The sequence below is a fragment of the Carcharodon carcharias genome, chromosome 11 (assembly GCF_017639515.1).
Source record: "Carcharodon carcharias isolate sCarCar2 chromosome 11, sCarCar2.pri, whole genome shotgun sequence".
Classification (NCBI taxonomy): Eukaryota; Metazoa; Chordata; class Chondrichthyes; order Lamniformes; family Lamnidae; genus Carcharodon; species Carcharodon carcharias.
This window is the reverse complement of record NC_054477.1, coordinates 389,245-402,018: the sequence shown is the minus strand read 5'-3', so window position 1 is coordinate 402,018 and position 12,774 is coordinate 389,245. Positions and strand designations below refer to the sequence as shown.

Here is a 12,774-nt window from a genome sequence, read left to right as displayed (position 1 = left end):
TACCTTAAGTAATTTGTAATTAATAAACCCTACTATTCCCAAAGAGCTAACTACTGTTCATAAACCTTACTAATTCTAATAAAATCTTACAATTCCTAATAAATTACTCCGGGTTTTGAAAGATAAATGAACAAAATATTCACCAACCAATCACGTACTTGCTTCCCTCCTTCCTCACTGCACCAAAAATCTTCACTCACCAAATTTCCAAGTTTACACTCTATGACTAACCACACTCAGTGATGAGCTGCTGTCTTAGTGCTTGCTTACTTAAGAGCTCTAGAGAAATTATATCAGCAATGCCTCCTCCACACCCAGTGCCATAATATCGCAACCAGAACTGCACACATTACTCTAAAATTTTGTCTAACCAAGGTCCAATACAGGTTCAACATAACTTCCTTATTTTTCAATTCTATCTCCTTAGAAATAAAGCCCAATGCTTGGTTTATTTTTTTTAATGGCCTTGTGTACCTGTGGTGCAACTTTTAGAGATCGATATATTTGTACACCAAGGTTCCTTTATTCCCCTGCCCTACTTAGATTCACATTTACCTGTGTTGAATTTCACTTGCTAATTATTTGCTCAATCTGCAAGGTTATTAATATCCTCCTGTAATTTGTCACAGTCACCCTCAGTATTGACTATTCCTGCAAATTTGGGTATTGTGTTTTTTGGGATTTTGAGAGTGCAGTTGTAATCGAATTGGGGGTATTTTTATGCCAGGGCTGGATACAGGAGGAGGTAAAGGGTGGGGCATGGAAGATGGACGTGGGTAGTGAGTTATACAAGGAAGTGAATGGTGAAGGTCTTATCTTTAATTCATACGATGGGACTATCAGACCACGTGAGATGGTAAGGTCAAGGGGAGATCATCAATCTGGGTTGGGGAGTTTACATGGAGGGAGAAATTTGGGGAGGATGAAAGGGTAGTGAACTGAGGGGACAGAGAACATGATGAGTTGAGATGATATTGAGATGAGCTGAGATGGAGATTGATATCACTGAAGGTGAGAAGTCACTCGGTGCAGAGGGTGAGAGAGGAAAGCAGTGAAGAAACTTCAGTGAGGACATTTTTATCAAAGGGCTGAATGGCCTACTCCTGCTCAAAAGTCCTTTGTCCCTATTGGAAGACAGATAGAACAATGAAAGCGAGATCAGAGGGTCAAACAAATGTGACGCTCAAGAGAACCAACATCATGAACAGATTTAAGCTAAAAGCAAAAAACTGCGGATGCTGGAAATCCAAAACAAAAACAAAAATACCTGGAAAAGCACAGCAGGTCTGACAGCATCTGCGGAGAGGAACATAGTTAACGTTTCGAGTCCGTATGACTCTTCATCAGACATACAGACTCGAAACGTTAACTGTGTTCCTCTCCGCAGATGCTGCCAGACCTGCTGAGCTTTTCCAGGTATTTTTGTTTTTGTCATGAACAGATTTACCTGTTCAATATCTCATTATCAATCTCTCAATATCTTACTGCTATTTACAACATCTTACAGTTTGTAAATAGGATGCATGTTTTCAACATTAAAACTATCCCTTCTAAAGTACTTCATTGGCTTTAAAAGATATTGTGACACAACAAGAACCATTATAGAGATGCAAATGTTCCTTCACTCTCAGTCTCTCACTGTAAGTGTTTGTGTCTGTGTGAGTGTATGTTTGCGTGTGTGTATGTGCATGTGTGTGCATGTGAGTGTGTGTGTGTATGTGCATGTGTGTGAGTGCATGTTTGCGTGTATGTGCATGTGTGTGCATGTGAGTGCATGTGTGTGTGCATGTGTGTGTATGCATGTGTATGTGTGAGCGTGTGAATGTGTGTGAATGCCTGAATATGTGTGTGTGTGCATGAGTGTGTGTATGTGTATATGTGTGTGTGCATGCATCTGCGTATGTATGTGTGTGAGAATGTATGTGTGTGAGCATGTATGAGAGAGTGTGTGTGTGTATGTGCATGTGTGTATGTGATTGTGTGTGCGCGTGTGTGTGTGTGTGTGTGTGTGAGAGTGTGTATGTGGGAGGGTGTGTGGGTGTGCACGTGTATGTGTGTGAATGTGTGTATGTGTGTGTGTGTGTGAGAATGTATGTGCATGACTGTGTGTGCGAATGTCTGCGTATGTGCCTGTGTATGAGAATGTGTGCGTATGTGCGTGTGAATGTGTGTGTGTGCATGAGTGTGTGTGACAGATTGTGTGTGTATGCATGTGTACACACACGTCTGTGTGAATGTGGGTATGTGCGTTTGTGTGTGTGTGTGTGATCCAAAGTGGGGGGGAAGGGTGGGGTGGGCTTATAATGCAGGTGTATTACAATGAGGCTACATAAGAAACATAAGAAATAGGAGCAGAAGTAGGCCATTCGGCCAATCGAGCCTGCTCCGCCATTCAATAAGATCATGGCTGATCTTGTGTTTCAATGTCCACATTCCCAATTAACACCGATAGCCTTTGATTCCTGTGCCTAACAAGAATCTATCTACCTCTGCCTTAAAAATATTCAATGACCCCGCCTCCACCACCTTCTGAGGTGTGTTGTTTGTATGTGTGTTTGTGTGTTTGTGTGTGTGTGTGTGTGTGTGTGTGTTTGTGCGATTGTGTGTGTGTGTTTGTGTGTGTGTGTTTGTCTGATTGTGTGTGTGTGTTTGTATGTGTGTGTGTGTTTGTACGCATGTGTTTGTGTGTGCGTGTTTGTGTGTGTGTGATTGTGTGTGTGTTTGTCTGATTGTGTGTGTGTGTTTGTGTGTTTGTGTGATTGTGTTTGTGTGTTTGTGCGTGTGTGTGTTTGTATGTGTGTGATTGTTTGTATGAGTGTGTTTGTGTGTGTGTTTGTGTGTGTGTTTGTGTGTGTGTTTGTGTGATTGTGTGTGTGTGTGTTTGTGTGTGTGATTGTGTGTGCTTGTGTGCATGATTCTGTGTGCGTTTGTGTGATTGTGTGTGTGTTTGTGTGATTGTGTGTGTGTTTGTGTGTGTGTGTGTATGTGTGTTTGTGTGTGTGTGTTTGTGTGATTGTGTGTGTGTTTGTGTGTGTGTGTGTTTGCGTGTGTGTGTTTGTCTGATTGTGTTTGTGTGTGTGTGTTTGTGTGATTGTGTGTGTGTTTGTGTGTGATTGTGTGTGTGTTTGTGTGTGTGTGTTAGTGTGATTGTGTGTGTGTGTTTGTGTGATTGTGTGTGTGTGTGTTTGTGTGATTGTGTGTATGTGTTTGTGTGTGTGAGTGTGTGTTTGTGTGTGTGTGTGTTAGTGTGATTGTGTGTGTGTTGTGTGTGTTTGTGTGATTGTGTGTGTGTGTGTTTATGTGTGTCTGTGTGTGATTGTGTGCGTGTTTGTGTTTGTAATTGTGTGTGTTAGTGTGATTGTGTGTGCATGTGTTTGTGTTAGTGTGATTGTGTGTGTGTGTGTTTGTGTGATTGTGTTTGTGTGAGTGTGTTTGTGTGTGTTTGTGTTTGTATGATTGTGTGTATGTGTTTGTGTGTGTTTGTGTTTGTATGATTGTGTGTGTGTTTGTGTGTGTGTGCTTGTGTGTGTGAGTTTGTGTGATTGTGCTTGTGTGTGTGTGTGTGTGTGTGTGTTTGTGTGTACGTTAGTGTGATTGTGTGTGTGTGTTTGTGTGTGTGTGTGTTTGTGTGATTGTGTGTGTTTGTGTGATTGTGTGTGTGTTTGTGTGATTGTGTGTGTTTGTGTGTGTATGTTTGTGTGATTGTGTGTGGGTGTTTATGTGTGTGTTAGTGTGATTGTGTGTGTGTGTGATTGTGTGTGTGTTTGTGTGATTGTGTGTGTTTGTGTGTGTATGTTTGTGTGATTGTGTGTGGGTGTTTATGTGTGTGTTTGTGTGATTGTGTGTTTGTGTGATTGTGTGTGTGTGTTTATGTGTTTGTGCATGTGAGTGTGTGTGTTTGTGCGTGTGATTGTGTGTGTTTGTGCATGTGATTGTGCGTGTGTGTTTGTGTGATTGTATGAGTGTGTGTTTGTGCGTGAGTGTGCTTGTGTGATTGTGAGTGCGTTTGTCTGTTTGTGTGTGCGAGCATGAGTTTGCATGTCAGTGTGTGAATGTGAGGTTGTGTGTGTGAGAGATTTGTGGGTTAGTGTACCTCTCTGCATGTTTTTCTGAGAGTGTGGCTGTGTCCGAGTGTGTACATGTGAGAGTTTGTGTGTGTGTAAGTGTATGTATGCATGTGACATGTCACTGATGCTGTGGTCACTCACTCTCTGGTACCCGCACCACACGGGGAAATGGGATGGTCGGGCTATTGTCATTCAGGTCCAGGACGATGACAGTCAGTGTGGAAGTGCCCACAAGCCTTGGAGTCCCTCTGTCTGTTGCTGTCAAACGCAACCTGAAATCACAAGGGAAGAAATCAGTTCAAAAAGCAGCCAAGTTTAAATAATCACAATACCCAGCAATGGCAGGCTTGGTCAGTGTCCAGAATCAAAAAATATAACAATGAGGTCAGCATGGATTTCAAAAGGGAAAATCTTGCTTGGCCAACCTTATTGAATTTTAGAGGGGCCGAGAGTAGATAATGGTGATGTAGTAGATGTAATCTATCTGGATTTTCAAAATCATTGATAAGGTGCTTCATAATAGGCTGATGAATAAGGCCAGAGAATGTGGAGTTGGGATACCTGGCAGAATGGATTTCTGGCTGGCTTCAAGCCAAACAGCAGCCAGTGGGAGTAAAGGGTCGTCATTCAGAGTTACAGAAAGTGGGAAATGGTGTTCCCCAAGAGTCAGTGTTGGGATCACTGCTGTTTACAATTTACATTAACAATTTAGATTTTGAAATGAAAAACACAATTTCTAAATTTGCAGATGACACCAAACTAGCCGAATAGTTAAACTGAGGAGGACTGTAACAAATTACAGGAGGAAATAATAAACTTGCAGAATTGGTAAATAGTTGGCAAATAATGTTCAACTCAGATAAATGTGAGCTAGTGCATTTTAATAGGAAGAATAAGGAGGTCACTTATCACCATACAAACATACAAATTAGGAGTAGATCATTCAGCCCCTGCAGCCTGCTACCCCATTCAGTAAGATCATGATGATCTGATTGTGGCCCCAATTCCACATTCCTGCCTACCCCTGAGAGCCTTTGACTCCTTTGTTAATCAAGAATTTATCTAACTCTGCCTTTAAAATATTCAATGACCCTACCTGCACTGCTCTCTGGGGAAGAGAGTTCCAAAGGCTCGAGGTCCTCAGAAATAATTTTTTCCTCACCTCCATCTTAAAATGGGACACCCCTTATTTTCAAACTGTGTCCTCTAACTCTAGTCTCTCCCACAAGAGGAAACATCCTTTCAACATCTACCCTGTCAAGCCCTCTCAGGATATGTTTCAGTAAGATTACCTCTCATTCTTCTGAACTCCAATGGATACAGGCCCAGCCTGACCAATCTTTCCTCATAAGAAAAACCCTTCAACCCAGTCATCAGCCGAATTGCTTCTAAAGCAATTATGTCCTATCTTAAATTAGGAGACCAAAACAGTACACAGTATTCTAGATGTGTTCTCACTAATGCCCTGTACAACTGAAGCAACTGTCCCCTACTTTTATATTCAATTCTCCTCTCAATAAACACCAATATTCCATTTCCCTTCCTAGTCACTTGCTGCACCTGCATACCAACTTTTTGTGATTCATGTACCAGGACACCCAGATCCTTCTGTATCACCGAGTTCTGTAATCTCTCTCTCTCCATTTAAATTATTTGCTGCTTTTCTGTTCTTCCTGTCAAAGTGGACAAGTTCACAATTTCCACAATATACTCCACCTGCCAAATTTTTGCCCACCCACTTTAACCTGTCTCTATCCCTTTGTAGACTCTCTGGGCAGAATTTTGCCCTTGATGTGTGGGCAGCCGTCGAAATGGGCCAAGCTGCCATTTTGAGTGGGCGGCGAATGAAGGCCCACCCAGCAGGCTGCCTGACGGGAAGCACTATGCACTTCCTGTGTGGGGGTGGGGGGGGAGGGATTCCCCAGCTATCAGAGTGCACACTGCTCCCTGAAAATCAGTGCTGTCTCAGGGAGATCGGTGAAAGCTTTATAAACATCAAAAATAGAAAAATTAAAAAATTATTAACATGTCCCCCCCATGTGACAATATCACACAAGATGGGACATGTTAATAAATATCACAGAAACTTTATTAAACTTTTTAAAAACAGACATGAAACCTCATCCTTCCTGTGGATGAGGTTTGATGTATTATCAGAAGCTGCTGGGGCTTCTGGCCTGCCCATCAGCCTTAAGGTTGGACGGGCAGGTCTTTAATTGGGTTAACTAGCCTGTCAATGACCTTAATTGGCCATTGACAGGCAGGCGGGTGGACAGCTGATTTCGTTGTCCGCCCGCATTCCTGAAAATTTAAAGGGACCGGGATGACATCAGGGGTTCCTCCTGACATCATCCCGCATCATTTCCCCCTCCGCGAGCAGGCCCCGCCCCCAACTAGCTGATGGAAAAATTCTGGTCTCTATCTCCTCTTGACAACTTACTTTCTTAGCCACCTTTGTGCCATCAGGAGATTTAGCTACCATAGATTTGGTCCAGAGATAAAAACAAAAAAACTGCGGATGCTGGAAATCCAAAACAAAAACAGAATTACCTGGAAAAACTCAGCAGGTCTGGCAGCATCGGCGGAGAAGAAAAGAGTTGACGTTTCGAGTCCTCATGACCCTTCGACAGAACTTGAGTTCGAGTCCAGGAAAGAGCTGAAATATAAGCTGGTTTAAGGTGTGTGTGTGGGGGGCGGAGAGATAGAGAGACAGAGAGGTGGAGGGGGTTGGTGTGGTTGTAGGGACAAACAAGCAGTGATAGAAGCAGATCATCAAAAGATGTCAACGACAATAGTACAATAGAACACATAGGTGTTAAAGTTAAAGTTGGTGATATTATCTAAACGAATGTGCTAATTAAGAATGGATGGTAGGGCACTCAAGGTATAGCTCTAGTGGGGTTTTTTTTATATAATGGAAATAGGTGGGAAAAGGAAAATCTTTATAATTTATTGGAAAAAAAAGAAGGGGGAAACAGAAAGGGGGTGGGGATGGGGGACGGAGCTCACGACCTAAAGTTGTTGAATTCAATATTCAGTCCGGAAGGCTGTAAAGTCCCTAGTCGGAAGATGAGGTGTTGTTCCTCCAGTTTGCGTTGGGCTTCACTGGAACAATGCAGCAAGCCAAGGACAGACATGTGGGCAAGAGAGCAGGGTGGAGTGTTAAAATGGCAAGCGACAGGGAGGTTTGGGTCATTCTTGCGGACAGACCGCAGGTGTTCTGCAAAGCGCTCGCCCAGTTTACGTTTGGTCTCTCCAATGTAGAGGAGACCACATTGGGAGCAACGAATGCAGTAGACTAAGTTGGGGGAAATGCAAGTGAAATGCTGCTTCACTTGAAAGGAGTGTTTGGGTCCTTGGACGGTGAGGAGAGAGGAAGTGAAGGGGCAGGTGTTGCATCTTTTGCGTGGGCATGGGGTTGTGCCATAGGAGGGGGTTGAGGAGTAGGGGGTGATGGAGGAGTGGACCAGGGTGTCCCGGAGAGAGCGATCCCTACGGAATGCCGATAAGGGGGGTGAAGGGAAGATGTGTTTGGTAGTGGTATCATGCTGGAGTTGGCGGAAATGGCGGAGGATGATCCTTTGAATGCGGAGGCTGGTGGGGTGATAAGTGAGGACAAGGGGGACCCTATCATGTTTCTGGGAGGGAGGAGAAGGAGTGAGGGCGGATGCGCGGGAGATGGGCCGGACACGGTTGAGGGCCCTGTCAACGACCGTGGGTGGAAAACCTCGGTTAAGGAAGAAGGAGGACATGTCAGAGGAACTGTTTTTGAATGTAGCATCATTGGAACAGATGCGACGGAGGCGAAGGAACTGAGAGAATGGGATGGAGTCCTTACAGGAAGTGGGGTGTGAGGAGCTGTAGTCGAGATAGCTGTGGGAGTCGGTGGGTTTGTAATGGATATTGGTGGACAGTCTATCACCAGAGATTGAGACAGAGAGGTCAAGGAAGGGAAGGGAAGTGTCAGAGATGGACCACGTGAAAATGATGGAGGGGTGGAGATTGGAAGCAAAATTAATAAATTTTTCCAAGTCCTGACGAGAGCATGAAGCGGCACCGAAATAATCATCGATGTACCGGAGAAAGAGTTGTGGAAGGGGGCCGGAGTAGGACTGCAACAAGGAATGTTCCACATACCCCATAAAGAGACAGGCATAGCTGGGCCCATGCGGGTACCCATAGCCACATCTTTTATTTGGAGGAAGTGAGAGGAGTTGAAGGAGAAATTGTTCAGCGTGAGAACAAGTTCAGCCAGACGGAGGAGAGTAGTGGTGGATGGGGATTGTTCGGGCCTCTGTTCGAGGAAGAAGCTGAGGGCCCTCAGACCATCCTGGTGGGGGATGGAGGTGTAGAGGGATTGGACGTCCATGGTGAAGAGGAAGCGGTAGGGGCCAGGGAACTGGAAATTGTTGATGTGACGTAAGGTGTCAGAGGAATCACGGATGTAGGTGGGAAGGGACTGGACAAGGGGAGAGAGAAGGGAGTCAAGATAACGAGAAATGAGTTCTGTGGGGCAGGAGCAAGCTGAGACGATCGGTCTACCGGGGTAGTTCTGTTTGTGGATTTTGGGTAGGAGATAGAAGCGGGCCGTCCGAGGTTGGGCGACTATCAGGTTGGAAGCTGTGGGAGGGAGATCCCCAGAGGAGATGAGGTCAGTGACAGTCCTGGAAACAGTGGCTTGATGTTCAGTGGTGGGGTCATGGTCCAGGGAGAGGTAGGAGGAAGTGTCTGCGAGTTGACGCTCAGCCTCCGCGAGGTAGAGGTCAGTGCGCCAGACAACAACAGCACCACCCTTGTCAGCGGGTTTGATGACAATGTCACAGTTGGACCTGAGAGAATGGAGTGCAGTAAGTTCAGAGAGAGACAGGTTAGAATGGGTGAGAGGAGCAGAGAAATTGAGACGACTAATGTCGCGCCGACAGTTCTCAATGAAAAGATCGAGAGTAAGGACTCCATCCCATTCTCTCAGTTCCTTCGCCTCCGTCGCATCTGTTCCGATGATGGTACATTCAAAAACAGTTCCTCTGACATGTCCTCCTTCTTCCTTAACCGAGGTTTTCCACCCACGGTCGTTGACAGGGCCCTCAACCGTGTCCGGCCCATCTCCCGCGCATCCGCCCTCACTCCTTCTCCTCCCTCCCAGAAACATGATAGGGTCCCCCTTGTCCTCACTTATCACCCCACCAGCCTCCGCATTCAAAGGATCATCCTCCGCCATTTCCGCCAACTCCAGCATGATGCCACTACCAAACACATCTTCCCTTCACCCCCCTTATCGGCATTCCGTAGGGATCGCTCCCTCCGGGACACCCTGGTCCACTCCTCCATCACCCCCTACTCCTCAACCCCCTCCTATGGCACAACCCCATGCCCACGCAAAAGATGCAACACCTGCCCCTTCACTTCCTCTCTCCTCACCGTCCAAGGACCCAAACACTCCTTTCAAGTGAAGCAGCATTTCACTTGCATTTCCCCCAACTTAGTCTACTGCATTCGTTGCTCCCAATGTGGTCTCCTCTACATTGGAGAGACCAAACGTAAACTGGGCGAGCGCTTTGCAGAACACCTGCGGTCTGTCCGCAAGAATGACCCAAACCTCCCTGTCGCTTGCCATTTTAACACTCCACCCTGCTCTCTTGCCCACATGTCTGTCCTTGGCTTGCTGCATTGTTCCAGTGAAGCCCAACGCAAACTGGAGGAACAACACCTCATCTTCCGACTAGGGACTTTACAGCCTTCCGGACTGAATATTGAATTCAACAACTTTAGGTCGTGAGCTCCGTCCCCCATCCCCACCCCCTTTCTGTTTCCCCCTTCTTTTTTTTCCAATAAATTATAAAGATTTTCCTTTTCCCACCTATTTCCATTATATAAAAAAAACCCACTAGAGCTATACCTTGAGTGCCCTACCATCCATTCTTAATTAGCACATTCGTTTAGATAATATCACCAACTTTAACTTTAACACCTATGTGTTCTATTGTACTATTGTCGTTGACATCTTTTGATGATCTGCTTCTATCACTGCTTGTTTGTCCCTACAACCACACCAACCCCCTCCACCTCTCTGTCTCTCTATCTCTCCGCCCCCCACACACACACCTTAAACCAGCTTATATTTCAGCTCTTTCCTGGACTCGAACTCAAGTTCTGTCGAAGGGTCATGAGGACTCGAAACGTCAACTCTTTTCTTCTCCGCCGATGCTGCCAGACCTGCTGAGTTTTTCCAGGTAATTCTGTTTTTGTTTTGGATTTCCAGCATCCGCAGTTTTTTTGTTTTTATCTCTGTGTTTAATTGACTGCCACTGCTCTTCAAGAAATGCCTACCTCCTTGAAGAAGTTCTGTTCCTCTCTGCGACAAGATTTCCGGATCTCTCTGTTGCCTTGTTCACCTTCATTGCTTTCCATTTCTCTCCTAGTGTTTGACAAGGTGTTTACTAAAACCCGCTTTCACAGCCATATCTCCTTTCTCAGTGACTGTCTCCGTCTCCGACTTACCCCACATGGATTTCAACTGAAATTCCACCCCTCATGTTTCGAACCCACCCAGGATTACAGGTATCTCCGGGACATAAAACGTTTCTCGGACTGCTATTCCCGTCACATTCTGAAATCCACTCTCAGTGCCATGCGCCGCCATATGAACACACTCGACCTCTCCCTCCAGCAGCACCGCCGTACCCTTTTTCAAAGCTGCGCGTGCCCCCAGTTTCATTTTATCCTTCGGCTCATCCGACGCCTCAACGAGAAACTTTTTCTCTTTCTCTCAAGTGCTAAGGAACGCAAGCTCCAACAACTCATCGACACCAACACCCATCTAGGACCCTCCACCCCTGCCTGTCCCTCCGTCCCCACCCCATCTTCCAATCCCAACCCCAGCCGTGTATTCACTATACCCCCTGACCTTCCCCTCTCCGATGCTGAACGTTCAGTGCTCAGCAAAGGACTTAGTTTCATACCCTTACGCCCTCACCTCAATGAATTTCGGGCTTGGCATGATACTGAACTCTTCTTCCGCCGTCTTCGTCTCCGGGCTCACTTCTTTGGGCAGGAGTCCTCTCCCAGTTCAACGGATCCTTTTACCCATCTCCAATATTCTCCCTCCACCTGGACCCCTCCCTCTGGATTCTTACCTTCTCTCGATCTTTTCATTGAGAACTGTCGGCGCGACATTAGTCGTCTCAATTTCTCTGCTCCTCTCACCCATTCTAACCTGTCTCTCTCTGAACTTACTGCACTCCATTCTCTCAGGTCCAACCGTGACATTGTCATCAAACCCGCTGACAAGGGTGGTGCTGTTGTTGTCTGGCGCACTGACCTCTACCTCGCGGAGGCTGAGCGTCAACTCGCAGACACTTCCTCCTACCTCTCCCTGGACCATGACCCCACCACTGAACATCAAGCCACTGTTTCCAGGACTGTCACTGACCTCATCTCCTCTGGGGATCTCCCTCCCACAGCTTCCAACCTGATAGTCGCCCAACCTCCGACGGCCCGCTTCTATCTCCTACCCAAAATCCACAAACAGAACTGCCCCGGTAGACCGATCGTCTCAGCTTGCTCCTGCCCCACAGAACTCATTTCTCGTTATCTTGACTCCCTTCTCTCTCCCCTTGTCCAGTCCCTTCCCACCTACATCCGTGATTCCTCTGACACCTTACGTCACATCAACAATTTCCAGTTCCCTGGCCCCTACCGCTTCCTCTTCACCATGGACGTCCAATCCCTCTACACCTCCATCCCCCACCAGGATGGTCTGAGGGCCCTCAGCTTCTTCCTCGAACAGAGGCCCGAACAATCCCCATCCACCACTACTCTCCTCCGTCTGGCTGAACTTGTTCTCACGCTGAACAATTTCTCCTTCAACTCCTCTCACTTCCTCCAAATAAAAGGTGTGGCTATGGGTACCCGCATGGGCCCAGCTATGCCTGTCTCTTTATGGGGTATGTGGAACATTCCTTGTTGCAGTCCTACTCCGGCCCCCTTCCACAACTCTTTCTCCGGTACATCGATGATTATTTCGGTGCCGCTTCATGCTCTCGTCAGGACTTGGAAAAATTTATTAATTTTGCTTCCAATCTCCACCCCTCCATCATTTTCACGTGGTCCATCTCTGACACTTCCCTTCCCTTCCTTGACCTCTCTGTCTCAATCTCTGGTGATAGACTGTCCACCAATATCCATTACAAACCCACCGACTCCCACAACTATCTCGACTACAGCTCCTCACACCCCACTTCCTGTAAGGACTCCATCCCATTCTCTCAGTTCCTTCGCCTCCGTCGCATCTGTTCCAATGATGCTACATTCAAAAACAGTTCCTCTGACATGTCCTCCTTCTTCCTTAACCGAGGTTTTCCACCCACGGTCGTTGACAGGGCCCTCAACCGTGTCCGGCCCATCTCCCGCGCATCCGCCCTCACTCCTTCTCCTCCCTCCCAGAAACATGATAGGGTCCCCCTTGTCCTCACTTATCACCCCACCAGCCTCCGCATTCAAAGGATCATCCTCCGCCATTTCCGCCAACTCCAGCATGATGCCACTACCAAACACATCTTCCCTTCACCCCCCTTATCGGCATTCCGTAGGGATCGCTCTCTCCGGGACACCCTGGTCCACTCCTCCATCACCCCCTACTCCTCAACCCCCTCCTATGGCACAACCCCATGACCACGCAAAAGATGCAACACCTGCCCCTTCACTTCCT

At 46.7% G+C, this 12,774-nt stretch overlaps 1 protein-coding gene across 1 annotated transcript in view; it reads right to left on the bottom strand.

The window, feature by feature from the left end:
- The window catches only part of LOC121284312 (protocadherin-16-like), a 178,983-nt gene that overhangs the window by 29,891 nt on the left and 136,318 nt on the right, over window positions 1-12,774 (bottom strand). The window contains exon 17 of the mRNA XM_041199699.1: window positions 4,209-4,339. Coding sequence (XP_041055633.1) covers window positions 4,209-4,339 — 131 coding nt within the window. The remainder of the gene's footprint in view (window positions 1-4,208; window positions 4,340-12,774) is intronic.